The sequence below is a fragment of the Haliotis cracherodii genome, unplaced genomic scaffold (assembly GCF_022045235.1).
Source record: "Haliotis cracherodii isolate W230 unplaced genomic scaffold, xgHalCrac1.p SCAF_1, whole genome shotgun sequence".
Taxonomy (NCBI): Eukaryota; Metazoa; Mollusca; class Gastropoda; order Lepetellida; family Haliotidae; genus Haliotis; species Haliotis cracherodii.
In genome coordinates, this window is record NW_027266264.1 from 75,119,294 (window position 1) to 75,147,248 (window position 27,955).

A 27,955-nucleotide genomic window follows, 5' to 3' on the forward strand; every position below is an offset into this window, starting at 1 on the left:
AAAGCCCTGATTAAAAGTGCAACGAAAGCGATGTACTGCCTATATTAAAAGAGCTAGAAATGTAAATCTACCACTCGATTGCCTCCTAACTGCTTTTGATATTATGGTTGCTCCAATCCTTTTATATTGATCATATGTATGGGGTTTTGAAAAGGTAGGAGTAATAGAAAAAATACACTTAAAATTCTTGAAACTTGCAGCCGGATTAACAAACTCAACGCCAAATCATATGGTATATAGAGAACTTAACAGGGAACCAATATATATTAAACTGTTTAAACGTATAATAGCTTATTGGCGCAAATTGAATTGCCAAAATGGCATAAATAAAATATCACATTTCTGTACCGCTACATTATTTCAAAGCCAGCGGAATACAAAACAAATTTTCCATGGATTGTGTGTGTACAAAAGATACTAAATGATGTCGGACTAAGTGAAATATTTCATAAACCATATACATATGCACTACAAATTGGCTAGTCTCAACGGTCGAACAGATACTTAAGGACCAGTTTATACAAAAGTGGAGGGAAAGTATGGAGTCGAGTCCAAAGGGTATATACTATAAACACCATAAGAAAAACCAAATTTTGAAAACTGTCTGTTACTTCCTAAAGGGAACTACATGCCAATATTAAAATTTCGTACTTCAAATCATGACTTGCCCGTTGAGACAAAATTAAATTGGACATAATCAAGAAATCAAACACCAACAAAAGAGACTCAGGGATTTGCAACCTATGCATGGAAGAGAAGCTCGAGATTCTCATGCTAACAGCTAACAAGCTAAACAAAAAAAGCGAGCTCATTTCCACCTGTCGCCATGGTAAACCCCCAAGCCGAGCAAAAAAGAAAGGGTCAAACTAAAAACCATGTTTCATTATGCCTGATGATCGTACGCAATACCATGGGTGCGTGAAACTCAGAGTTGCAAAATGATATAAGGAAAGTGTATTCAAATCTGTATGTATGCTCTACTTTGTATTGAGCACTCTCTTCTGCAATCGGATCATACTTGTGTGTGTGTGTGTATATATATATATATATATATATATATATATATATATATATATATATATATATATATAGTCACACTACCTGGGGACACCCAATATAGAAAAGACAGCAAAAGACGATATTGATGAAATATTTCCGATGTGACGTTAAATTGTAACTCACTCACTCCATTCCAGTTAGTTTATACAATAAGTGATTGAATCGCCAGCCTTGACATTAATTATCGTGTCTTTTGTATCACTATCAACTTCATATTAACGGTGTAGTATTCTATGATACATTCACAGCATGCACTGCATGGAAAGATCATATTGTGCTAACGACCTGAAAGCAATTTTTGAAGTATTTTATTATCACCCGATAATGTGGCAATTGATATGAATTACCAAGAAGCAATAACGTTGCTACAAACATTGTCATTTGTATTTAAGAGCATATTGATTACAAAGCTAATAAATAAAACTGTCATAATGTAACCGGGTTCGAAAAGTCAAGAACTGTGTGCCATAACCAAATCACAATTAGTCCAGGGAAGACGATGTGGTATAAATTGATACACAAGCAAAGCATATTCAGTAAGCCGTACATGCCACCCGACGCCCCTCAAATGTGGGTTTCTTTTTTGCCGTTTATTTTCTAGCTTCATGAAAAAGCGATACAAGGAATGACGACGCTTGTATGGACGTGTAAAAGACAATGAGCAGTTCATGACAGAAAAGGAATTGAAAAAGGGGTTGATAGAAAATGTGACTAACTGGCCATCCAACAATTATCTATTCAACATCACACCAAAAGGAGTGATGTGAAACGACTCTTTGTGCCTTGTGCCAGCCTTCTAAGGTGTGTAAGGTTGTGCTGTATGCTTGTTCCGTTTAATTGTATATGTGTTGTTAAGTGGGGAGTGTGTATATGTGACAGTGGAATGTTACTTACGTGTTAGTGTCTTTGTACGTGTTTGATGCTTCTTTTTGTGGAAGTGGGAAAGGATGTTGTTGCGTGTGAGGGCGCGGTTGATAATGCAGATATAGGGGGTGGTATGGATGGAATGGGTACACGTGTTTAAAGAATAGGGTCTGGCTGAGGGTAGTGTGTGACGGTGTGGTGAGGGTTCGAATATGATTGAGCAGTTGTCAATGAGGGTTTGGATGTGTTTGAATGAACAGGTGTATTAGAGTGTTTTGAGTAAGCTGCTGTGAGTGAAGGACTGGATGTGGGAATGGATGTGATTGTGTGTATATATGATGCTTGTACGGGGGATACTATGAATGTTATTTTCATAATTATTATTAAATGTGTTGTGTATATATATAAAATATTGTTTTTATGAGTCTTTTAGTGTCTCGAAGGCCATTTTGGCCTGCCGCAGAGTTTTTACATTCTTACCTTGTCATTTTATATATACAGTGGGTGACACTATATTAATATAATATTCTTCTTCTTCTCCTCCTCTAAGCGGACATCCCTCACAAGATCCGCGGCTGATTCTTAAAGAGGCCCTGTACTGATGCAAGATTCGTCTCGACTATTGAACAACATCGCTTCTTAGAGGACGTGTGTCTTGTTGAGAATTCATCATCGTGCTTCATTGTTCAGAACAATCCTGTGATTAGGAAACTATACAAGAGTGAGATTCAGATAAATTCTCATCCAGGTTTTAACAAATTATCATTCGGTTAAATATCATGCCTAATTGGTTCATTGGAAGATAATTAATTACTATACATTGGTATCTTCTCACCATTTAGCATCACATCTCTAAAACATTTCGCTGTTTTGGTCGACATGGTGTCCAGTCTACGTGTAACATGTTCACCGCCTGCCATGTTCAGTCGACCGAAAGCGAAGTTGTAGGTTGTAAGAGTCCAGATAAACAAGGCATATCTAATTCAGAACTACTTATTACTATATAATATAGTTGTTGATCATTGATATCCTAATTTTCATATAATTCCGTCACTATTTTATCTTCTTACACCCAATTGAATGTTTTGGCAAAAAATCCTCTGGCGTTGAAAGTTTGATATTTAAGAAAAGTATGTCAGATGTAGAGTTCTTTATTTGTTTTTGAAACTATTTGTGTAGTAGTTTGAACTCAAATTACACATTATGTCGATATATGAATGTATTAACTTTTCAATGATCGAAATCTTAATATCGAACAATCCACGCTTTGTACACTTATGAATTACGATTCGTTGGCTTTTAAAAGGAAGAGGACAGGAAATGACAAACGATTGATGTTTCAGTTGGAAACCTACTGGAGATATGTGAAAGATACGGACTACTGATCTATTCAACAATCTATACACACTTGGTCCAAAGGCTGTATGGTAAGCCACTCAGTTCCGAGATGTTTTGTACCTTGACTAAAGGGGCAGATCCCTCCTTGCTTTCACGTGAGGACAGCATGGTAATGGCATCGGGACAACTTGCTTGAAGAAACCCGTGACACAGCCTTGAATGATTGATACATCACTCTTTGTGTGGTGATAGGAAATGTCAATCAGCGAACAATCGTTACTTGACGTTGAATGATCCACGACTAACACCCTAATGCTATAGTGTAACAGGGATTGATGTGATACAGTTGTAATATTTACGTCTACTAAACAACTGTGATTTTTTTGACATGTCAACATATTCAGTGTCGAAGATTTCGAATACGTCATCAGATTATATTCATATTTTTAATGATTTGTTGTCTTTTGTAAGAGTGTTTTAAAAATGATCTCTCTGTCAACAATCCGTTTTACCATTGATATATATATATCTGCTGGTAGTATGTCAATTTGTTTAGTGGAATTTCACTTGACGCCTTTTATGCCGACCCATAGTGTAGAGTTAGTTATCCTGTGAACGGACCATTTTGAAATTTCGAGTTTTTACAACATTTGTGTGTGCCACGGGGAATCATATAAATATTTCATTGTAAATCATTTCTGCTGAAACTGAAATAAGCGTTTGTTTTATTACTAATTGAATATTTTTACAGCGTGTCATTCCAATCAATCTATCAAATATTGCATCTTATTAACATCGAACTTCCTCTGTGATGAGCATACAAATATATTATATGTTAAAAGTGCAGAGAGAAATCATAGTTGTTTGTAACTGAATCACACTTCATCATGCACAACGATTCAGAAAATGTGTCGTTGACCTATGAGGGTCCAAAGCCTGTTGATGGAGCAATGCTCATCACCATTGCGACAGTTGGTTCTGTCATGGCGCTCATTGGAACGATTGGTAATTGCATGATAATTTTTGTGTACCTGAAAACTAAATCATTAAGAGCATTTCCCTGCAATATTCCTCTTATCAACGTGGCCGTCAGTGACGCATCAAGTTGTGCTCTTGGTTTTCCCATCTATATAATGTACCACATCGAACCACAGTTGCGATGCAACTCCATATTTGTGGAGTTCAGAACACAATTTTTGGCATACATTTTCATGATGACCTTTCTTAGTATTTCATTAATTGCTTTCGAGCGTTTATTTGGTATTCGGTATCCATATATATACTGTGAAGTTGTAACAGTAAGAAAAATGGTGATTGTCGTGATTTTGTCCTGGATCCTGTGTCTGATGTATATTGTTATTGGAAGACTTCTTCGAGGTATCTATGGTTCACAAAACATGTTCTTATACTTTACAGGAGTTGTCCTCGTAATACTGATGGTTCTTAATTTCGCTTTCTTCGCCTACGTTTACGTCATAAGCAGAACTCATTTGCAGCGTGACAGACGGTATCAGATCAGAATAAAAAGCCAATCCCAAGCTGCTGTTCTGATGGGTATTGTGTATGGCATAACTTGGATTGGCCCTATTGGGATTTCGATGGTAGGCAAACACGTGGACATAGATTACTTGGTTACGTCTAGTATCCTCTGTCTACTGATTAGTCCGGTATCCAACGTGTGGGTATATGCTTTCAGAATGACTAAGTTCAAAGAGGCTTTTACTACAGTTTGCAGAGGAAGAGGAGTATTCCCAACTTAAACTACTATTATTGTTCAATGTCTGATTTAAACTCGGATTCTTGTTTACTATTTCTATATGGTCATAGTAGATGGTTCCGCATGTTGATCGTCGAGATAAGAAATGATGTCGAGTGGTATATTGTTCTGGACGTAGATAGTTTCAGAATATGGAAGATTGTAGGTAGAACGTTATAGTTGAGTCAACTGTACATGGGATTTAAGTCTTTCTGTTATTTGGGGCAATGTTGTTTTGGGTCATTTTGTAAAAAAAACACAGTTTGCTTTTTCTCTTTCTTTAACCTAGCATCCACCAGTTGTTTCTCATAATACAGATATTGGCATACTTTAGTACCATGACACTCCTTACCTTTCATGGAGCTTCAGTGTGATATTGTTCATGTTTCTGACTTTGCTTTGATACATATTCTAAAAAGTTGCCTAATAAAGCATTCTACTCATACTAGTATTGTTCAAACTTTACAAACCCTGTCAATAACCACAGGAAATCTTTTCAAAAAGCAGAGTCGATTGTACGATTCCGATCGGAGATGAGCATGTGTTCGGATAGTGATGGTACCAGGTGTTCGCGAAAAGATGAGCATAACCTGCCCCGCAGGTGGTACCCGTCACAAACACATGCAAAGGTAAGTCAATTGTTCATCTGGGAAAACACGGGATAATATGGTACAAGTCAAAATAAGGAATAGCATCGGACACCATTTTTGTCACTGATGCCTCAAATTTAGAAATGTCCTCCACATGTCCACCATAAACCTTTTGGAAAGTTTTACTATGGCCTTGAGCGTTGAAGCTTGATCAAACAACAAGAGTCGTGTGACGCTCTTTGAAATTTTCAAAGTGCAAGCTCGATTGTACCTCGACTATATCATTAGCATGTGTGACGATACCAGGCGTTAGCAAAATGCAATTAACCAGATCCATATCCCCAGATAAAGTTATATATATTACATAGAAACATAACGTTGCTACACAAATTGCTATTGGTATTAAAGAGAATATTGATCACAAAACTGAAAAATGAAATTCAGAATGTATAGTGTCATAACTGAAATGTATTCAAGTATTTAAAACATCAAAGCCGATAAACAGATTCCATTTGGGGTAAAAGGCAAAACCATTTGAATAGATCACTGAAAATCAGTGATGCCAGCAGGTTAGACACATTTTTTTTATGGATGACAACTTCTTTAATACTGTAAAAGGCGACGTTTCGGTATAGATCCTTATACCGTTGTCAAGCAAGACTGAATGAGGGACATAGTGCAGAACTGCCTCAGTAAGTAAGTCACAATGACAGCGCGTCGTAATACATTTACATCAAGTACAAGACGTCAAAATGGCCGACACGATCAACGTGACGGGAGAGATTTCCGAAGTTGTTAATGAACCTGTGACGGTTATATGTGTTAGTCATCATTGATCAACTGGTGAATCATTGAAAGGTGAATAAAGATGCGTCAAACAAACACTAAGGTATCCAGCGAGGATATTCGTGAACAATCATGCAGTCACGGTCTCTGACATTTCTCAACGTGTACTGAAACGCTGAGACCAAGAATAAAGGTTCTAAATGATCAGAAAGAACGTATGTATGTTTTCGTGGTAGAGCATTCCCAGGGGTTTCCCCAGGAATGTGGAAGTAGTCCGTTAGTGTTTACGTCATTTCAAGAACACGGTCTCGTGAAAACCGTATGAACGTCAAAGTGTGTTGTTCATACACTTATGAACGTCAATTTCGCGGTCAGGTGACCGACCTTTCGTCCAATGGAAAAGCCGTATATCGTGTAAACTTCAAATTAAAAAAATATATAGGATTTAACGTCGCATTCAAGATTATTGCACTCATATAGCGACGTGTGGCCGCTTATACTAGTCCGGCAGATTTTATAGTGCTAGCCCACTGAGAAACCCTGCCGCAGCTTAACATGAATACCCCGCTCAGACACAATATACTGACTTCCAGCCGAAAGTACCATCTCTAAACTCTCTTAGCGCGGCCGGGGGTCGAACCCCCGACCTTCCGCATCCCGGCGAAACGGGATTCAAACCCAACTCATAAGATTATGGAAACGGTTTGCGCTTTTATCGTATAGAACAGCAAGCCCACCGAAGTATCTTCCTATTCTTGAATATCCGGGCTTGAATATGTCTTCAGCAGCCCATGCTTGCCGTAAAAAGCGACTATGCTTGTCGTAAGAGGCGACTAACGGGATCGGATGGTCAGGCTCGCTGACATGGTTGATGCATGTCATTGTATCCCAAAAGCGTGGATCGATACTCATGATGTCAATCACAAGATTGTCTGGCGAGACTCTATTATTTACAGACCGCCGTCATATAGCTGGAATATTGCTGTTTGTGGCGTCAAACAAACAAACAAACGAATCCTATTCTTGGATACTATGTGAAAGCATATCCACGAGGAGTTAACTCAGCAACTTTAGCTTCATATCTATCTTCTTTGAGACATGTCTCAATAAAAAACCCAGTAAATTGAATCGAACTACCCCTCCAACAAAGCAGCTGTACACGATAACCACATAACGTTACATCGTCACATCCTCTATGCATATTCACACATAGGTTAACAGGTGCGATCAATTCTACACAACCTTTAACCCAGGAAGACAGCGGAGACAAGGGGCGGCACACTTCACTCGTACACGACAGCACTGAACGCAAGGTAACCCCCCCCCCCCCCCCCCCACACACACACACACCCTGATTTACTCCGTCAGAGACACCATGTATCATACATGATCGGTCTGGCGTAACACAACTAGTTTAGATCAAACTTTATAACTCGTATAATACTCCTTGTCACGATATATATTTCGTCGCCTGGCAGCATCAAGGGGGTTGACGTAACCTACATAACGTAACTATATTAAAGACGTTTAAAGTGTTTCATTAAAGGATCACATTGATCGTATCATAATATGTTTTACTAGGAGTGAGTGAGTATGGTTTTACGCCGCTTTTAGCAATATTCCAGCAATATCACGACCCTGGGACACCAGAAATGGGCTTCACACATTGTACCCATGTCGGAAATCGAACCCGGGTCTTCGGCGTGACGAGCGAACGCTTTAACCACTAGGCTACCCGACCGCCCCTCCGTTTTACTAGTATTATTGTTTTATATACGTCATAAGGTGATAATAATGGAGTTTATTTCTCAAACTATTCAACACAGACCATGTGCGGAAGCTTTAGATAATATATTTACAACAAATATTAAATTATAATATGTACAAATGTATTTCCCTTGAATTTCAGCTGTTTTAATATTCTGCTCCACTACGTCCTGGTATATTCATTAGAGGCGTGTATAGCATGTGTATCCTTTTCCTTGCACATGCTTGATAACAGTGTTACAATCCAAGATAAGAACATGCATAAGGTTATAAATCTAGCCTACGAAACTAGATCAAAATGGCGCTGTTGTGATAACGTAGAAACACGGATCTATTGTCGATCGGATAGAGCGACCCAGTAAACTTCTTAACAAGTTCACACAGTGACACCAGTAGGTATTATATTCTTCTCAAATAGGATAGATACAATGTTGTTGAAATATAAATTGTAAAAATGTGACTCTAGCCACCTTTCGTTTGTGAGCTGCCCTCTCTCTGTGTGTTAACGTTGCAACACTGCCCGAGAATCTGATATGGTTCGAGTTAAATAAGAATTAAAATTACCATGCAGTTGTATTGATCATATATTTTCCTACACTAATAACGAAAGATTTTAGTTGTTTGACGTACATAAATATATATGAGTAATGATTACGGGGATCACACATGCAGCACAGATCCTACTGTGAACGATGTTTCAGTTCACGGTTGTATTCTTTATGCCATGTCATTTAGACTTGTACCCTATGTTCCCGTTTTGTACGAGTGAACAACTGACTTGCCCTTGCATTTGTTTGTGGGTACCACCGGTGGAGCAGGATATGCTCACCTTTCCTCGAACACCTGGTATCATCACTATTTGATAATTGTTCCTAAAGATATGCCTATGATTCGGATTCGTACAACCGACTGTTTTATCAAAGCTGTCTTATAATTACAGAAAGTTTTTTCTCGCTTTTATCGCAGTAGTTAAACAGCCTCTGTGAGACTGAAAAAGGTGAGTTGAATATAGAATACTAAACGAGCTCCCGTGTCAGCCTAGCAACAAGGTTGCTGAGGTCATCGTGTGTGCATAAGCTCCTCTCAGTGATCTATCATCTCCACGCGCAATGTCGTTGAATAAGCCAAGGGATGTTGAGAGCTTTCAATATTTGTTCTAGAAACGTGTTCCGAGAGTACATCAGCACGCGTTTTGGTATTACACAATGTGTAATATATGTGTATGTTTATTAAACGGGTGATCTGTTCACGGGCAAGTAATAAAGGAAGTTATTATATGTTAATATAACGTACCAGTGTCCCTTAAATGGTACTCTTACCTTAATAAAATAACCGTGGATCCCAATGAAACATTAAAATTGTAATTACACACTTCATTAAAAACCTGTTAAAGGCCAGACATGGGGTATCTACATATCACAGGTTGTATTGCATAACAAGTTCATAACGTTTTAAAGTACACATGTACGTGTTTTGTTTGTTTGTTTGTTGTTTAACGCCGCACTCTTTCACAATCGAGACACAATGACATGCATCAACCAAGCATGCCTGACCACCAGATCCCGTTAGCATGGGTTGCTGAAGACCTTTTCTAACCCTATTCTACACGTACGTGTAGGGGATCCAATGTTAATTAAAGTGTCTGTGATGACTGTGTGAATATTGTTTAACTACAAATTCAGCATAATTCTAGCTATGTGACGCAGGCTTGTAAATAATCGAATCTGAGTGTGTGAGTGACTAAGTATAGTTTTACGCCCCTTTTAATACAGCAATAAAACGGATATAATATATAGAGAAAGGGGCTTTACCCTTTATACCCATATTGGGTATCGACGATCGTAAACCAATGTTAGAGTTATGGAAATTATGGAAATCATTTTGATGAGGGAAATAGTTTTGTCGCTTTTATTATGCTGTGATGCTGTGTGATTCAGGGTCCTGAACTGCGAATGCCAAGATACCTTCCCAATGAGAGTGACAATGTTAAGAGTGCTAGAATATTGACCTGCATGATAATATAAATATTTATCCTTCAACCTATTTCTGATTTGGTAGGAGACATGGATGAAAATATGAGAAGACAGTTGTCGTGCTCTGTGTGCCTGGAGTTGTATACCGACCCTGTTTTGCTTCCGTGTCTTCACTCTCTATGTCGGCGGTGTGTGGATTGTCTGGTAGCTTCCAGAATCACGGCGTGTCCGGAGTGCCAACAGGCGATGCCACCAGATCCAAGAAAAATGCGTAAAAACTTTCCATTAAGCAACATGGTTGAAATTTACAAACAGTCGATCATTCCTTTTCCACGACCTACTAACGAAGGTGCATGGATGCCTCTTGTCGGAAGTCAGCAGAAGGCGACACGTGAGCAGACGACAGGACATACGCAGACGTCATCAGGTCAGAGGTCATCCTCTTCTTTTCCACCCAGCTTCCACAGGCAGTGCAGCACGTGTGACACAGCCAAGCATACAGCGTCACAGGTCGTGTGTCAAACATGCAGCATTGCCTTCTGTATTCAATGCCTGGAGGCATATCATCCTGAAGATAGTGGCCATGCTATTGTATATCTTGAAAAAGCTGAAACGGTAATGCCTCACTTCATTACTGTAGTATGTGATTAAATTATTTTATTCGCAGGTAAAGATCAGTGACAATTATGTATAATTAATTTTCATATTGACTTTTCAGGGGACAACGCTCGATCACATTGTCAGTCCCAATACGCTTCATGCTTGTCATAAGAGGCGACTAACGGGATCGGGTGGTTAGGCTCGCTGACTTGGTTGATGCATGTCATTGTATCCCAATTGCGTGGATCGATGTCAGTCACTAGACTGTCTGGTCCAGACTCGATTATTTACAGACTGCCGTCATATAGCTGGCATATTGCTGAGTGTGGCGTTAAACAACGAACAAACAAACATCATAAAATTTTGTTGGAAGAATCCAAACCAAATTATAACATATAATAATGGAACGTAAACCCTATTTCATGAACGATTGCAACTGAATGATCACACAATTTTTGGCTTAGGCAAAGATTTTATGTGTAATGAATAGGGTCTAATATTATATCATTTATTGCGATATGCGGTAATTCTTCTTATGGGAACTTGTCTATTGTGTTCTCAGACTACTGATTGTGTCATCTGTAACTCTTCCGCCATCGTCCAATGTGTTGAGTGCCAGATGTCCTTCTGTCAGCCCTGTCTCGAGAACTACCACCCCACAACAAGTTCAGCTCCCGGCCACACCCTTCGACCTTCTAACACTCCAACTAGTAGCCCCCACAGTGGCAGTGCTTTTCCAACCGGAGGCATTGTACAACGTCAGCAGTCGCAGCCATGCCCTCCCCGTGCCCAGACACACACTGGCCTTGAGCCGTCGGCACCCCAGATGGCGAGTCAATCTTGGGAGTCAGTCAGTAGTGACAGAAACGTCCAGGTAAACACGAGAGAACACCAGTGTGAGTCTGCTTTTAAGAATATTCCAGCAATATCAAGTGGGGTACTCATTACAGCATTATGTATTGTATTCTTAATGGAAATTTAATCCGGGTCTCCACCGTGCGCTGTTACCTAAGATAAGTACAAGTGTATAACATGTATTTGTCAAATTTTAAAAACGTAGATGTTTCTGTTCTATGGTAAGTTTAATGGCAGGGGGTAACAGATGGATATTTGGTGGCATATTAACGTTGTAACTGATTAACAATTTCTTTGAATAGGAAAGTTAATTCCAACACATCAACACACACAATGACTTTTGTAAACCTTAATGCTGGTATTAAGATTAAAATACGTTTTTCTTTAAGGCACATCTGATAGAAGTAATGAATCTTAAAGAAAACCTCCTCCTAGATTTGATTGAGGAGCTGACCAGACGTCATGAGGTAAGGGGTATAACAGCTTTACATCTTACATGCTCCTGGAGTTGATTGAGGAGCTGACTAAGAGACCTCCTGGGGTAAGGGGTTTAACAGCTTTACATCTTACATGCGTCTAGAGTTGATTGAGGAGCTGACTAAGAGACCTCCTGGGGTAAGGGGTATAACAGCTTTACATCTTACATGCTCCTATAGTTGATTGAGGATCTGACTAAGAGACGTCATGAGGTAAGGAGTATAACAGCTTTACATCTTACATGCTCCTATAGTTGATTGAGGAGCTGACTAAGAGACGTCATGAGGTAAGGAGTATAACAGCTTTACATCTTACATGCTTCTAGAGTTGATTGAGGATCTGACTAAGAGACCTCCTGGGGTAAGGGGTTTAACAGCTTTACATCTTACATGCTTCTAGAGTTGATTGAGGAGCTGACTAAGAGACCTCCTGGGGTAAGGGGTATAACAGCTTTACATCTTACATGCTTCTAGAATTGATTGAGGGGCTGACGAATAGACGTCATGAGGTAAGGGGTATGACAGCTTTACATCTTACATGCTCCTAGAATTGATTGAGGAGCTGACGAAGAGACGTCATGAGGTAAGGGGTACAACAGCTCTACATCTTACATGCTTCTAGAATTGATTGAGGAGCTGACTAAGAGACGTCATGGGGTAAGGGGTATAACAGCTTTACATCTTACATGCTTCTAGAATTGATTAAGGAGCTGACTAAGAGACGTCATGAGGTAAGGAGTATAACAGCTTTACATCTTACATGCTCCTTGAATTGATTAAGGAGCTGACTAAGAGACGTCATGAGGTAAGGGGTATGACAGCTGAATTGATTGAGGAGCTGACTAAGAGACGTCATGAGGTAAGGGGTACAACAGCTCTACATCTTACATGCTTCTAGAATTGATTAAGGAGCTGACTAGGAGACGTCATGAGGTAAGGGGTTTAACAGCTTTACATCTTACATGCTTCCAGCATTGATTAAGGAGCTGACTAAGAGACGTCATGAGGTAAGGGGTATAACAGCTTTACATCTTACATGCTTCTAGAATTGATTGAGGAGCTGACTAAGAGACGCCCTGGGGTAAGGGGTATTATCTTTACATCTTTCATGGTTCTAGAATTGATTAAGGAGCTGACTAAGAGACGCCCTGGGGTAAGGGGTATTATCTTTACATCTTACATGCTTCTAGAATTGATTGAGGAGCTGACTAGGAGACGCTCTGAGGTAAGAAGTATAACAACTTTACATCTTACATGCTTCTAGAATTGATTGAGGAGCTGACTAGGAGACGCTCTGAGGTAAGGAGTATAACAGTTTTACATCTTACACGCTTCTAGAATTGATTGAGGAGCTGACTAATAGACGTCATGAGGTAAGGGGTATAACAGCTTTACATCTTACATGCTCCTATAGTTGATTGAGGAGCTGACTAAGAGACGTCATGAGGTAAGGAGTATAACAGCTTTACATCTTACATGCTGCTATAGTTGATTGAGGAGCTGACTACGAGACGTCCTGAGGTAAGGGGTATAACAGCTTTACATCTTACATGCTCCTAGAGTTGACTGAAGATCTGACTAAGAGAAGTCAGGAGGTAAGGAGTATAACAGCTTTACATCTTACATGCTCCTGGAGTTGATTGAGGAGCTGACTAAGAGACCTCCTGGGGTAAGGGGTTTAACAGCTTTACATCTTACATGCTTCTAGAGTTGATTGAGGAGCTTACTAAGAGACCTCCTGGGGTAAGGGGTATAACAGCTTTACATCTTACATGCTCCTGGAGTTGATTGAGGATCTGACTAAGAGACGTCATGAGGTAAGGGGTATAACAGCTTTACATCTTACATGCTCCTATAGTTGATTAAGGAGCTGACTAAGAGACGTCATGAGGTAAGGGGTATAACAGCTTTACACCTTACATGCTTCTAGAATTGATTAAGGAGCTGACTAAGAGACGCCCTGGGGTAAGGGGTATGACAGCTTTACATCTTACATGCTCCTAGAATTGATTGAGGAGCTGACTAAGAGACGCCCTGGGGTAAGGGGTATGACAGCTTTACATCTTACATGCTCCTAGAATTGATTGAGGAGCTGACTAAGAGACGTCATGAGGTAAGGGGTACAACAGCTCTACATCTTACATGCTTCTAGAATTGATTGAGGAGCTGACTAAGAAACGTCATGAGGTAAGGGGTAAAACAGCTTTACATCTTACATGCTTCTAGAATTGATTGAGGAGCTGACTAAGAGACGCTCTGAGGTAAGGAGTATAACAGCTTTACATCTTACATGCTCCTAGAATTGATTGAGGAGCTGACTAGGAGACGCTCTGAGGTAAGGAGTATAACAGCTTTACATCTTACATGCTTCTAGAATTGATTGAGGAGCTGACTAAGAGACGTCATGAGGTAAGGGGTATAAAAGCTTTACATCTTACATGCTTCTATAGTTGATCGAGGATCTGACTAAGAGACGTCATGAGGTAAGGGGTATAACAGCTTTACATCTTACATACTTCTAGAGTTGACTGAGGATCTGACTAAGAGAAGTCATGAGGTAAGGAGTATAACAGCTTTACATCTTACATGCTCGTAGAGTTGATTGAGGAGCTGACTAAGAGACGTCATGAGGTAAGGAGTATAACAGCTTTACATCTTACATGCTCCTAGAATTGATTAAGGACCTGACTAAGAGACGTCATTAGGTAAGGGTATAACAGCTTTACATCTTACATGCTTTTAGAATTGATTGAGGAGCTGACTAAGAGACGCCCTGGGGTAAGGGGTATTATCTTTACATCTTACATGCTTCTAGAATTGATTGAGGAGCTGACTAAGAGACGTCATGAGGTAAGGGGTATAACAGCTTTACACCTTACATGCTCCTAGAGTTGATTGAGGAGCTGACTAAGAGACGCCCTGGGGTAAGGGGTATTATCTTTACATCTTACATGCTTCTAGAATTGATTGAGGAGCTGACTAAGAGACGTCATGAGGTAAGCGGTATAACAGCTTTACACCTTACATGCTTCTAGAATTGATTAAGGAGCTGACTAAGAGACGTCATGAGGTAAGGAGTATAACAGCTTTACATCTTACATGCTCCTAGAATTGATTGAGGAGCTGACTAAGAGACGCCCTGGGGTAAGGGGTATAATCTTTACATCTTACATGCTCCTAGAATTGATTGAGGAGCTGACTAAGAGACGTCATGAGGTAAGGGGTATAACAGCTTTACATCTTACATGCTGCTAGAATTGATTGAGGAGCTGACTAAGAGACGCCCTGGGGTAAGGAGTATAACAGCTTTACATCTTACATAATTCCAATCATTGGGGCACATGCCATAGGAGACAATTTATCTTTCCCAAGCAATATGTAAACCAGATGCTTGTATTTCATTTGGAAAACCATGCATGAAATGACCTAGGTGTGAGACATGTATGAAATGACCTAGTTGTAAGACATGTATGAAATGACCCAGCTGTTAGACTTGTATGAAATGACCTATCTGTTGGACATGTATGAAATGATCAGCTGTTAGACATGTATAAAATGACCTAGCTATTAGACATGTATGAAGTGACCCAGCTGTTAGACATGTATGAAATGATCTAGCTTTTATCATATATGAAGTTACCTAGTGGTTAGACTTGTATGAAATGACCTAGCTGTTAGACTTGTATGAAATGACCCAGCTGTTAGACATGTATGAAATGACCTAGCTGTTAGACATGTATGAAGTGACCCAGTTGTAAGACATGTATGAAATGACCTAGCTTTTATCATATATGAAGTTACCTAGTGGTAAGACTTGTATGAAATGACCTAGCTGTTAGACTTGTATGAAATGACCCAGCTGTTAGACATGTATGAAATGACCTAGCTGTTAGACATGTATGAAGTGACCCAGCTGTTAGACATGTAAGAAATGACCTAGCTGTTAGACATGTATGAAATGACCCAGCTGTTAGACTTGTATGAAATGACCCAGCTGTTAGACATGTATGAAATGACCTAGCTGTTAGACATGTATGAAATGACCTAGCTTTTATCATATATGAAGTTACCTAGTTGTTAGACTTGTATCAAACAACCTATCTGTTAGACATGTATGAAATGACCTAGCTGTTAGACATGTACGAAATGACCTATCCGTTGGACATGTACGAAATGACCTATCTGTTGGACATGTATGAAATGACCTATCTGATGGACATGTATGAAATGACCTAGGTGTTAGACATGTATGAAATGATCAGCTGTTAGACATGTATAAAATGACCCAGCTGTTAGACATGTATGAAGTGACCCAGCTGTTAGACATGTGTGAAATGACCTATCTGTTAGACATGTATGAAATGACCTAGCTTTTATCATATATGAAGTTACCTAGTTGTTAGACTTGTATCAAATGACCTATCTGTTAGACTTGTATGAAATGACCTATCTGTAAGACATGTACGAAATGACCTAGGTGTTGGACATGTATGAGATGACTTAGCTGTTAGACATGTACGAAATGATCAGCTGTTAGACATGTATGAAGTGACCTATCTGTTGGACATGTATGCAATGTCCTAACTGTTAGACTTGTATGAAATGACCTAGCTGTTAGACATGTATGAGATGACCTTGCTGTTAGACATGTACGAAATGATCAGCTGTTAGACATGTATGAAGTGACCTATCTGTTGGACATGTATGCAATGTCCTAACTGTTAGACTTGTATGAAATGACCTAGCTGTTAGACATGTATGAAATGACCTAGCTGTTAGACATGTATGAAGTGACCCAGCTGTTAGACATGTATGAAATGACCTAGCTGCTAGACATGTATGAAATGACCTATCTGTTAGACATGTATGTCTTTATTCTAATATGGCACCTGAACTTTGTGAGGAGAAGCATGAATCGCAAAGCAACGAGTAGTTGTGTAAAGCGTCATAAAATCATGTATACTCAAACTGTACATTTGCTCTTTAATTTTCAGACTTGAAGTGAGACAGACATCACGTCGCAGCTGAGTGGGGATCAGTACGTGGAGAAAAATGTGAACACATATGTATATCATGACAAAAAATGTAAAAACTTATATATGTATATTTCGACCAAGCAGCAAATGTAACAATTACAATTAACCACTAATTACAAGCTTCAAGCATGGCATTTCACAATTATTGGATTCTCAAAGTATTTATATCAAATCAAACATATCCTAAACAACGTTTGGTAACCATACCAATATTTCTCACTGTTTATAGCCTGTAAATATGCGGGACATTGATATGTATATATGTATATATGTTTGATTACTGTGTTATTTGATTATTTAATTACATAATCTTGATGTTTTGAAAATCTTCGGATTTATCTGGAGGAAATAAAGACATTCATTCATTCATTCATTCATTCATGCTGGAGTTAGTTTGTTGTTTAACGCCACAGTCAAAACTATTCCAACGGTGGTTTGTAAATAATCTATGCTTGTCCACACAACTAGTGGTTGATATCATGAGCAACGTCCCATGCCCTGGAGTTATAGTGACGATCAACCAAGTCACCAAGCCTTACAAAGTTTATATCTTTATCCGGTATAAAGGCCATAGGTATATGTACATAAATTCAGCAGGCCATAACCGTAAGTGAACAGTGATCCTGTTACATTTAATGCCCATGCTACACGGTCACATTGATCTAAACATTGACATAATGATAACGTTCCTTTGGATATCCCTTGTTAGACAATGATAACAATATCAACCAATATTTAAAATATGTTTACCGTATACATATCAAGTACAGAAACATTGGAAATATTACTACACACACCTATTGCATACTTTAAACCGCTCGATATAATCTTCCCCACACTTCACATGCATACAGTAATAATTGGTTTAATCTGGGTACCAAACGTTAAATAAAACAGAAAATGAAATATTTTCCAGCCTGTACACGTTTAACAGGAACTAACGCTTTATTAGCTGTATGAACACGAGAACAAGAATATTAATTCCTAAAGGACAGCACACGAGCCTAACAACCAGAACAACCACGGGGTCTTTAATTTTGAACGGTAGATAGACATTTCAGTGAAGCTGTGTTCCTTGGAATCGCAAAGCGGCCAACGTGTCAAGTGCCAAGCCAGACAGTGTAACTACCACGGTAATACACACCCACCTTCCCACCCACCCCAAAAAAAAGAAAGAAAGAAAAAAACAAAGAAAAAAACAAACAAAACAAAAACAACAAACACCCCCCCCCCCAAAAAAAAAAAAAAAAAAAAAAAATACACACACAGGAAACACAAAAACAAAACAAAAACAACAACAAACAAAAAACCCAAACAAAAGCAAAAATCAACAACAACAACAAAAAACAAAACACAATTCGCTTGCATCTTTACGATTATTTTTATATTTATCTTACATTTACTTCATAAATATTTTCAGTTATCATCGCATTTCGACGCTCTACTAACAAATCATATGTTGGTTTGCAAATTATCATATATCTGTTGTGATTCTAATTTGTGTTGATATTTGAGATTGATGTGGAATAACTTGGATTTATCAAAACCTATTCACACACTTTCTTAACGTGCATCACGTTGTGTTGTATGATGAGTTATGCCGGGCAGAAGAAAGTATACACCCTTGTTTGATGGTGGCTAAAATGAAACAAACAAGAAATGGTTATCCCACGGGGATGTATTGGATACGGGTATATTTGACATATAGGTTTTGGAACTTATGTTTGCAGCATTTCGTCGACTGTTTTCAGCAAAATAACGTTTTGATAACGTTTGTAATCTTTGGGTCAAATCAAAGTGTACACTTCCTTTTCCCAAGCAGTTTATATCGGTTTAACCCGAGGTCCCATCTTTTCTTGTTGGTGAGGTGGGGTTTAAGGTTACGTTCAAGCAATTATTGCACCAATATAGCGACGCGCATGATGCACGCGCGCGCACGTTTGTGTGCGCGTGTGTGTGTGTGCGTGCGTGCGTGCGTGTGTGTGTGTGTGTGTGTGTGTGTGTGTGTGTGTGTGCCTGTACTAGTCCGGACTAATGCCGGTTTTGTATTGCTAGCCATCTGAGCCTAATCTTTTGGTATGACGCGGTCAGAGATCGAAGCCACGACCTTCAGCTCTGCGAACGCTCTAGCACTAGACCACGGAGACCCTCCTCTGTCAAACGTCTGATGAAAACTACTAAAGCCGCTTTGTTCAGCATATCTTATATATCATAGTGTTTTATCATAATATTAAGGGAATGCAATCACTTAAGATATAAACCGCTTTGACGGATCAAAGATCATAATCGGGATACATTTGGGATTTTAACCGACGATCAGCTGATCTCCGCGGCTAAGGGACGCAACTCTGCACAGCGAGCTTCAGACCACCCGTATTACTTGAATTGTATATACTAATCCACTTGAAATATATATATATATATATATATATATATATATATATATATGGGATGGTAGAGCATAGCTTTATCATGTGTTCGTACATTGATGAACGTTGAAATGAGGTACCTGCAGCTGGTGATCGTATTTGAGCTGTTATATGTATACAGGACTATACCACTTGTGGAAGCGGTGGGGGTAGCGTCGGCTTGTCACTCGGACGGCCCGAGATAGATTCCCCACATAGCTACAATGGTTGAAGCCTCTTTTCTGGTGTCACATTTCAGTGATATTGCTGGAAGTTTCCTATAAGCAGCGTCACACTCACCATCCACCCCTCGTGGAGCTTATCTACTGATTCAATTTAGGTTACCCTCTTGTAACAAATAAGCGGAACGACAATCAAATACATTCAGAGGTACATGAATATGCTTACATTCATGTACATGCTATTTCTATATAGATTTGGGGCTTACTTTAACTTGTATATATTATCATATAATAACGGAATTTTTTGACAGTTTATTGCCTTAAAACCCCAAACGGTGATACAAAAGAGGAGATAAAAAATTAGCACATCAAATTAAAAATCAAAACAGATCAAAATGACAGCATGACAATGGTATGTTTATAATATCTTCGAAATCTGTGAGTCTTGAATATGGTTGGTTAATAGGTATAAGATTGTTTAAAATCCTTGGGGTTATGGGAGGACAGAGCCGTCATAACCTCTTTAGGTTTGGCCAAATAATAGTCCGATGTATTTGAAGTGCATCTCGTCTATTTTGTATACCTACATTGTAACACCTCACGTGACGATGCTAGATGTTACCCCCTCCCTTCTAATATATAAATCCCATTTCGGAAAAAGACAGTTGAGGATCACCTGGTCCAAAATGCGCCATCCATGTTCTCAGCATCCCAGATTTTAACCTCTCCCTCTCAAACCGCTCTTACGTCATGGCAGTTTGGTTAGGGACCTGGGACATGAGCTGCTGTTATCATTGTATTATCCCGCATACAGCCTTCCCATATCTGGTCACGAGACCCAACTCTGTTGCTTTATCAGCAGGCATGTGTGTATAGTCAGACCGCCCAAACGTGGAACGTCAGTGTGTGTTGTTATGAGACGAGGGTATTCAGACGGAACTGGGGTATGTCACGTGTTATCTGCACCCTGTTGTGTTTGAGCAAATGTTTTAGTCGTGGAAGCAAAACCAGACATAAACTTGCTTGGCAGGGGAAGTTAAGGGGCAGGCTTGTTGATATACTGGTCTTAGTTCGTGGACAAATGTCGAAATTTAAAATTATTTTTAAGAATATATATACAGAGTCAATACATTCGAATGTTTGTAGGAGTGAATGAGTAATATCACATCACAATCACGGGTGTGACAAAACTAGAAACATAATCAGGGTGAATGTGGGATTCGAACTAACGAACATAGGTTTCTGACACGCCTAAGTGACGCAACTCTGCACAGCGAAATGTGGAACTTTGTCGACTGGGCCACCCATGCCCCCAGTATTTGTGTGATGTACAGAAGTTAAACAGTTCAAGAACTATGGATTGAAACAGCGGCACTATTTGATGTAAAGTTGTCATATGTCCTATCAATGACGGCATCATTTGATATATAGTTGTCATATATCACATCAATACCGACACCATTTGGTATATATTTGTAATATATCACATCAATACCGGCATCATTTAGTACATAGCTATCATATCTCACACCAATACCGATACCATTTGGTTTATATAAAGAAAAAATGTCATATATCACATCAATACCAACACCATTTGGTATATAGTTGCCATATCACACGACGATAACGGCATATATTTGTGTATAGGAAAAGCGACAAAACCCTTTCCATATTCCGAAGCAGAGGCGATTCCTACTATTTAATCATGAGTACGTGTTCACGAGTCACTATCAAATACTTATAATACCAGGTGTCAGTAAAACCCATTTATCACATTGTCAACAAATCCGGCATGTACTGGTACTGTACTGCCAGGTCTGTCCCATCAATACCGGCATCAACTGGTTTTACTCCTGTCTATTAACAATACCGGCCCTAACTTGTATAACTCATACCTATCACAACAATGCGTCTTTTTTATGTCACGACAGTACATCAGAGTATATGCCACCACTCGCTTTAATACAATATGGGACCAAGAGTTGCATTTAGAAATGATATATGAACAATGTAATCTAGAAATGAGAAAACGTTTTCCCGCTTACGCTACCTTTCCAGAGGTGTTTAAATTACCGATCATCTATCATATATACTGTGACATGTGGATGGTTATGGTCGCCCAAATACAGCCCATGTTGTTTACACCTGATTACTCATGTCTGCACACATGTGATCGTGACAGCCTTAACCTGCAAGGCGAGCTGTTTACTGTAGCGTGTACGTCCACTTTGTATACAAAAGTGGACCTTGACCATTGGGACCCGATTCTCACCACGGTGGAGCCGCATGTGTCGGTGAGTAACGTTTAGTGGTATTCTCCTCAGTGTGGAAAGTTCATAATGTTCTATGGCTGATTGATCAAGTGTACGCATGAAATATGTGTAGACATTTCTCACATGTATATGTGTCTTGGTGTAAACATCGCCTGTGATTGTTCAGCGAAGCACACGTTGTATGTGTTGCATCAGCTCCGGCCTGTACAGAAGTAGCGTTTTTATCCGTGTTTATTCAGGGTATCCTCGGACAGCTGTTTGTACGCTTCAATACTGTGATAACATGTTCAAACCCTAAGCCGGATTCACATGACTCATTCAACTGAAGAAAGTCAAACTATTGTCGGTTGACACTCCACCATACTCACGTTGTTGTTGCTATTTTTTGTTTTGGTATTATCATCTTATTATCATTATCATTATTATCATTATTGTTATTATTATTATTATTATTATGATTATTATTATTGATAAACAGACTTGCTACAATTGCTAAGGCACAACTTGTCTTCTTTAAAGGAGTATAACGCCTTTCCTATAATATTTGATTCAGTCTAAAACCCATATACATTAGCGTCAAGTTTGAATTTGGAGGAAGGCGATCTGTATTTGTTCTGAAAGTGAACACAATGACCGACTGGGTGATGCTGTCTCATATTTACTGGAAACTGAATCTGAAGGCAGCCTATCGAAAGATAATATTTAGTGAGTTGAGAGGTTTCAGGGGAAGGCGGACTCACGTGATAATATAATTATAAAATTTTATTTTTTAAGCATTTTATCAGGAATACTGAAGCATTACGTCAGATATGGGTCGGTGGCAGGTCCGACTGACCTCCCGAGAGCCACCTGCAGCAATTACACTCGCTGACGCGGGTACAGCCCGTGCCACTGATATGATCAGTTAGACAAGCCTCTCAGCAGGGACACAGCGCTACATGCATACATGGTCATTGTGTGTGCAAGCTTAGCCTGTCATGCAGACCCGGAAACAACTATATCCAATACAGCCCGTGCCACTAGTATGACCAGTTTGACAGGCATCTCAGCAGGGACACAGCGCTACATGCATACATGGTCATTGTGTGTGCAAGCTTAACCTGTCATGCAGACCCTGACACAAATATATCCAATACAGCCCATGCAGGTCTATAATATTTGGCAAGTCTAGATTACTGCAGAATAAAAAATGAAGAAAGTATCCGGGATCCTTTATATTATTTTTAACTATAAATTAACAACTGTTTTTTTTTCTGTAAAACAGTTCATTTCAGAGACTAGATGTTAGTCTAGTGCAAACTGTACGTGTAATTGTCTACGTACGAGAATCTGCCCCGAAAAATGCCTTGTCATAGTTGATCCACATACAGCTGCAAGTGAGATTACAGGCTTATGTCTGAGTGTGGACTCAAGTGTGTTTGTGTGTGCATGTTTGTGCGTGTGTATGTCTCTTGTGCGAGCGTGCGTTCTTGATTGCGTGTGTGTATGTTTGTGTTTTGTGTGTGCGTATATGTGTGTTTAAATCGGGAATTTTAAGACATCGTAAATTATACGACTCTTGTGCAAACGTTGTTTGCCTTGACATACGGCACCCAAGCCTTAGTAAAACATTCAACACGTTTTATGATAGACGTTTCTAAATTTGACGCATTTGGAGGACTTTTCTAAATTTGACACATCAGTGGCCAGAATGATGTCTTGAACAATACCGTACTTTGACTTGTACCGCAAGTTACTGTATTTTTAACATAAACGTTCCTATCTAAATGATAAGATATTATTAGATTGACGGTACAAATGAATTGGTTGGAGGGGAATAGGACTCACCGAGGCCTCGCTCAAATACCAGACTAAATAATGTACATTATGTTCTTTGAAGAAGGTAGAAGATAAATTTCACTGTATGCTTACGTGTTACAGTTATTTTGAATTAAGAAATAAAATGCATATTTCTTGGCATTGTACAAACTACTCATCCCTGTGTCTATTTTTGCAAGAGACCAAATATTGATGTCTATGTTTACCGTGCTCTGTTAAAAACTATATATACTCATACCTTGTCATAATAATTGTAATATGAACCCCTGGCCTATCATTCTGCAAATACAACAGTGTAGACACATTTTCATTTAGAGAATAAAAGTTAAGGTTGTGACGTATTCAAACGCTATTGCATCAGCGTCGCTATATGGCTGAAATAATGCCGGCGGGACGTTAAATTTAAAGTCACTATTGCATCAGCGATATACAGTGAAATCCCGTTAAACCAGGGGGTAGCGTTCCCAGTGAAACCGCACGCATCGATAAATGTCCGGATAAACGAGTCAAAGGTACGATGTGATACACCTGCGCGTGTTCAATCCTGGTATCATCACTGTCTGTCTGTAGATTTGTGTCGGCCTTGACAGGTGCTCGACACCACCGACTGATGAACATACACATGCAGGCAGCAGTATTGCGGAACTACATGCAAGTCCTTCAATGTCTACACTGTACCGGGACATGATAATGACAATTGTACAGGAACATTGCCAAATTTACCAAACTCCAATTCTGGAGTTATGCGATCGACTGCTAACGTTAACTCAAATAGATAGTGTTTGTTTGTTTGTTGTTTAACACTGTACTCAGCAGTATTTCAGCTATATGACGGCGAGTCTGGACCAGACAATCCAGTGATTGACATCATAAGCATCGATCCATGCAATTGGGATACTATGACATGCATCAACCAAGTCAGCGAGCCTGACCACCCGATCCCGTTAGTCGCAAGTTAGGGCAAGCATGGGTTGCTGAATTACCTATTCTACGAGCATATTGGTCTGTCTGCTCAACTTGTGCGGGTTTGTCAGCTCCATTGCTGTATCCACTACTCCACGGATGGGTTGTTATGATAAAACGATTAATGTGCGGGGGAGTTTCATGACTCTCCTGGACGCCATTCCTGCTGCTCTCAAGCACTTCCTCAATGTTCTGGTGGACAGACGTCGGTTGGGTAGCATAGTTGCTTCAGGGTTGGACTCAGTGCAAATGTCTGTCGTCATACTAATCGACGCAATGACCCGTCTTCACACAGTTATATCATCCATGTAATCAGAGACCATATACCGGTATATGGTCTCTGATGTAATTATAGACCTAAATAACGTCCGTGCTGTAATTCGCATCATACTGACACGGACACCTGCCACCCATATCGCCAGTCCATCTCGATGGTATCGACTTTGACGCGTGCATTCAGGCTTCCCCTTGATTAATGACAACGTCTCTCGCGCCTCCATAGCAACTCTAGTTGCATTAAGAGGAACGAGGGGCATCTTCAGAATTCAGAATTTGTGGATATAGAAGTTATATCTTGTTATCACATCAGCTAACACACCGGGTTGCCCATTTGACACATGTCTGACTAATACTCTGCCAAACAAGAATGTATAGTTCACATATCATATAGATATGTCAAAATATCGATTGTTCAAAATTGGCACACATCATTGTCATTGACTTAAAGTCATTAGGACACACATGGAACAGTAGATTTTCAAGATGAAGGTCATCTGTTCTCAATCATGTGGCCACCATTACAGTCCAAATCTGACTGGCAAAGTCGTCCCATGGAAGCAATCAGATCCCGAATTGTGGCATGGGGAATGTTCACCCACTCTCCCTGCAGTGCTTGTGCCAAATGTCTGAGGTTCTGGGGTTGTTGCTGACATGCTCGCAGTCGTCCATTAAGTGTCCGATTGGGTTAAATCTGGACACCTGGAGGGCCATAGCAGGACCCATCTTCCCGAGGCAAGCGAGTTAACTGACTATTAAAGTCCAGTTTCCACCCTTGCCGAACTAGGCTGGTATTATGGAGTTACATTTTGGCTGGACTAACGAGTCTATGCATAGTCCAATCAAAATCTCGCAACGAAATCGAAATCCGGTTCGCAAACTGTCACGCAGATTACGGTCGATTGTAGGATTTGTAAAGCATGTGCACCGCCAACTCGTTGTCAACAGATATTTTCCAAACCTTTTCATGTTTTTAATCAAGGTGCTCGCGTGTTTTGATGCACTTCTCGATGTAAGACCCGTTTTATCACAATATAGATCTTGATTAACGATCAGATCGTCTTGACTGGGCGCCGCCATTTTGTTTAAAAACAAGTGCAAGTGATGGAATCGGATTGTTCCATAGGAGAGGCTCAGAAGGGACATAACTCATAATAACCACTGGTGGCGCTACGATCGAGCCCAGGAATTCCAGCCTAGTTCAGCAAGGGTGGAAACTGGACTTTTAAAGTCAGTTAACTCTCTTGCCTTGGGAAGATGAGCAGGGCCTGGATGTCTGATACCTGAAAAAGGCTGTTGTCAGTCTTGTCATGTGAGGCCGCGCGTTGTCTTGTTTGAAAATGACATTTCACGTAAGTGGCGTGGCCAAATGAATCTGTGCTGTGCTCTAGTAGTGATACGTGGTCAACCTGATCTGGGAAGGTCACGTGTTGTGTGTCTGATAACGGTTCTACGGTCTTGTAATGATGGTTGGTGCTACCTGGAAAAACTTGGCTATAGCTGAAGATGATTATTCTGTTTGCAGTACGCCGATGGTGTTGTTGCGTTTGGCTTCCGTCCGTTGTGGCATGTTTTCGGTGTTCACTTGCTGTAATATTGTGACGTCATGCAAATAAAAACCCAACGTTTTTATAGCCAAACAAGTGATGGTGCACGTGCATGTCATGTTGGTGTGTTTCGGCGCCATGCTCTCACGTGGTTGTGCTTTTGCGATTATTCTATCTTTTCACCAAATTTCTGCAGTATCTCATTCTTTCCACACAAATCCAACCCAATCCATGCAGAAAGTACCAATTCAATTATAGTATTTATTTTGTATGGATGTCGGAAACACTGTCAGATATTTACGATTTTACTACTTTTGCGTTTCATTTTTACAGAGTATATATTATACAGTGCATATTATATCCAGACGTCTTTTTGGCATTTGCACAATCAACTGCCATGCATTCACGAATAAAAGATGGCTACGCAATAAATCGCAAAGAGGAATGAAGAGCGTGGATTCGAATATGCGCTCGCAACTTGATGACGTTATATCTTGGACGACGTTATTAATGAGAGGGAAGTGTCTAGTGAGTTGTTCCCTATAGATGTAGTTGGGCTACGCAGATAAACGCAATGGCCGATCGTGTGCAAGATATGACAATCGGCATGAGGAGAAAAGGTACAGATAACCAACGTCATGCGGGAAATACTAAACTTAACCCACATGCCCATAAAATGGACTTTGCCGAGGTCTGATTCTATTCAACGAGTCATCATTATTTAAATATATAAAAAGCTTGTTCAATTTATCAACACTAATGTTGATATCTCATATGAGAAATATACGAGTCGTGATCGTTGCGCCCCACATGTTTTTTTCTCCCTGAAGTGTTTTAATGTTCGATAAACAACTCCCACTCGTCGTATATTTCTTAAATAATACATAGTTTATTTGCCAAGGAATGTCGCTTTTTACCTGACGCTTGTTTATGAGAAATTATGAGAGTCTTCTAGACAGTGTAAAGTGTATTTTGTGGCATAACCTATACAATGAGGCAATTATATTACAACATTTTTACTTACACCCTTTGTACATAAAATATAATGATTATAAATGTTACATAACATGTAAAGTATATCATAATAAACAAGCCAAATAAAACAAATTTTGTGACTTTTTATTATATAAACAAACCGGCTACCTGAAAGACGGTTATCATGTTACCAATATAATAATAGCCTATATAAGATAAGTACGACAAGGTAAGTAACACCACTTTGTTATCAGAGGTTATCCCATGACTAAACGGAGAGTTATGCATATTCATTGCGGTACACGTTTGACAGCTATTGTTTTCTAAGCAACGTTATGTGTGAGTACCCTTTATTCAGTCCATTTTAGTCATGAATTTCTTCATCATAGTACATGTGATTGTTCAAGTAT

At 39.5% G+C, this 27,955-nt stretch overlaps 2 protein-coding genes across 4 annotated transcripts in view; both read left to right on the top strand.

The window, feature by feature from the left end:
- The first annotated feature begins 8,469 nt into the window (after window positions 1-8,469).
- On the top strand, window positions 8,470-17,150 carry LOC139468745 (probable E3 ubiquitin-protein ligase MID2). The gene is made up of 5 exons (XM_071250875.1): window positions 8,470-8,552; window positions 10,219-10,748; window positions 11,296-11,607; window positions 11,978-12,055; window positions 17,059-17,150. Exons 2-5 carry the CDS (start codon window positions 10,224-10,226, stop codon window positions 17,062-17,064), a joined length of 921 nt encoding a protein of 306 aa, XP_071106976.1. The 5' UTR covers window positions 8,470-8,552; window positions 10,219-10,223; the 3' UTR covers window positions 17,065-17,150.
- A 4,718-nt stretch (window positions 17,151-21,868) lies between these two features.
- LOC139468754 (MFS-type transporter SLC18B1-like) overlaps window positions 21,869-27,955 on the top strand; it is a 33,449-nt gene continuing 27,362 nt past the window's right edge. For 2 of the 3 annotated variants that reach the window (XM_071250888.1, XM_071250904.1), the window contains exon 1: window positions 21,869-21,987. The gene's annotated coding sequence lies outside the window, so the exon portion shown is untranslated. Of the gene's footprint in view, window positions 21,988-27,824; window positions 27,885-27,955 lie in introns of those variants that run through there. The other variant, XM_071250896.1, reaches the window with a different exon arrangement.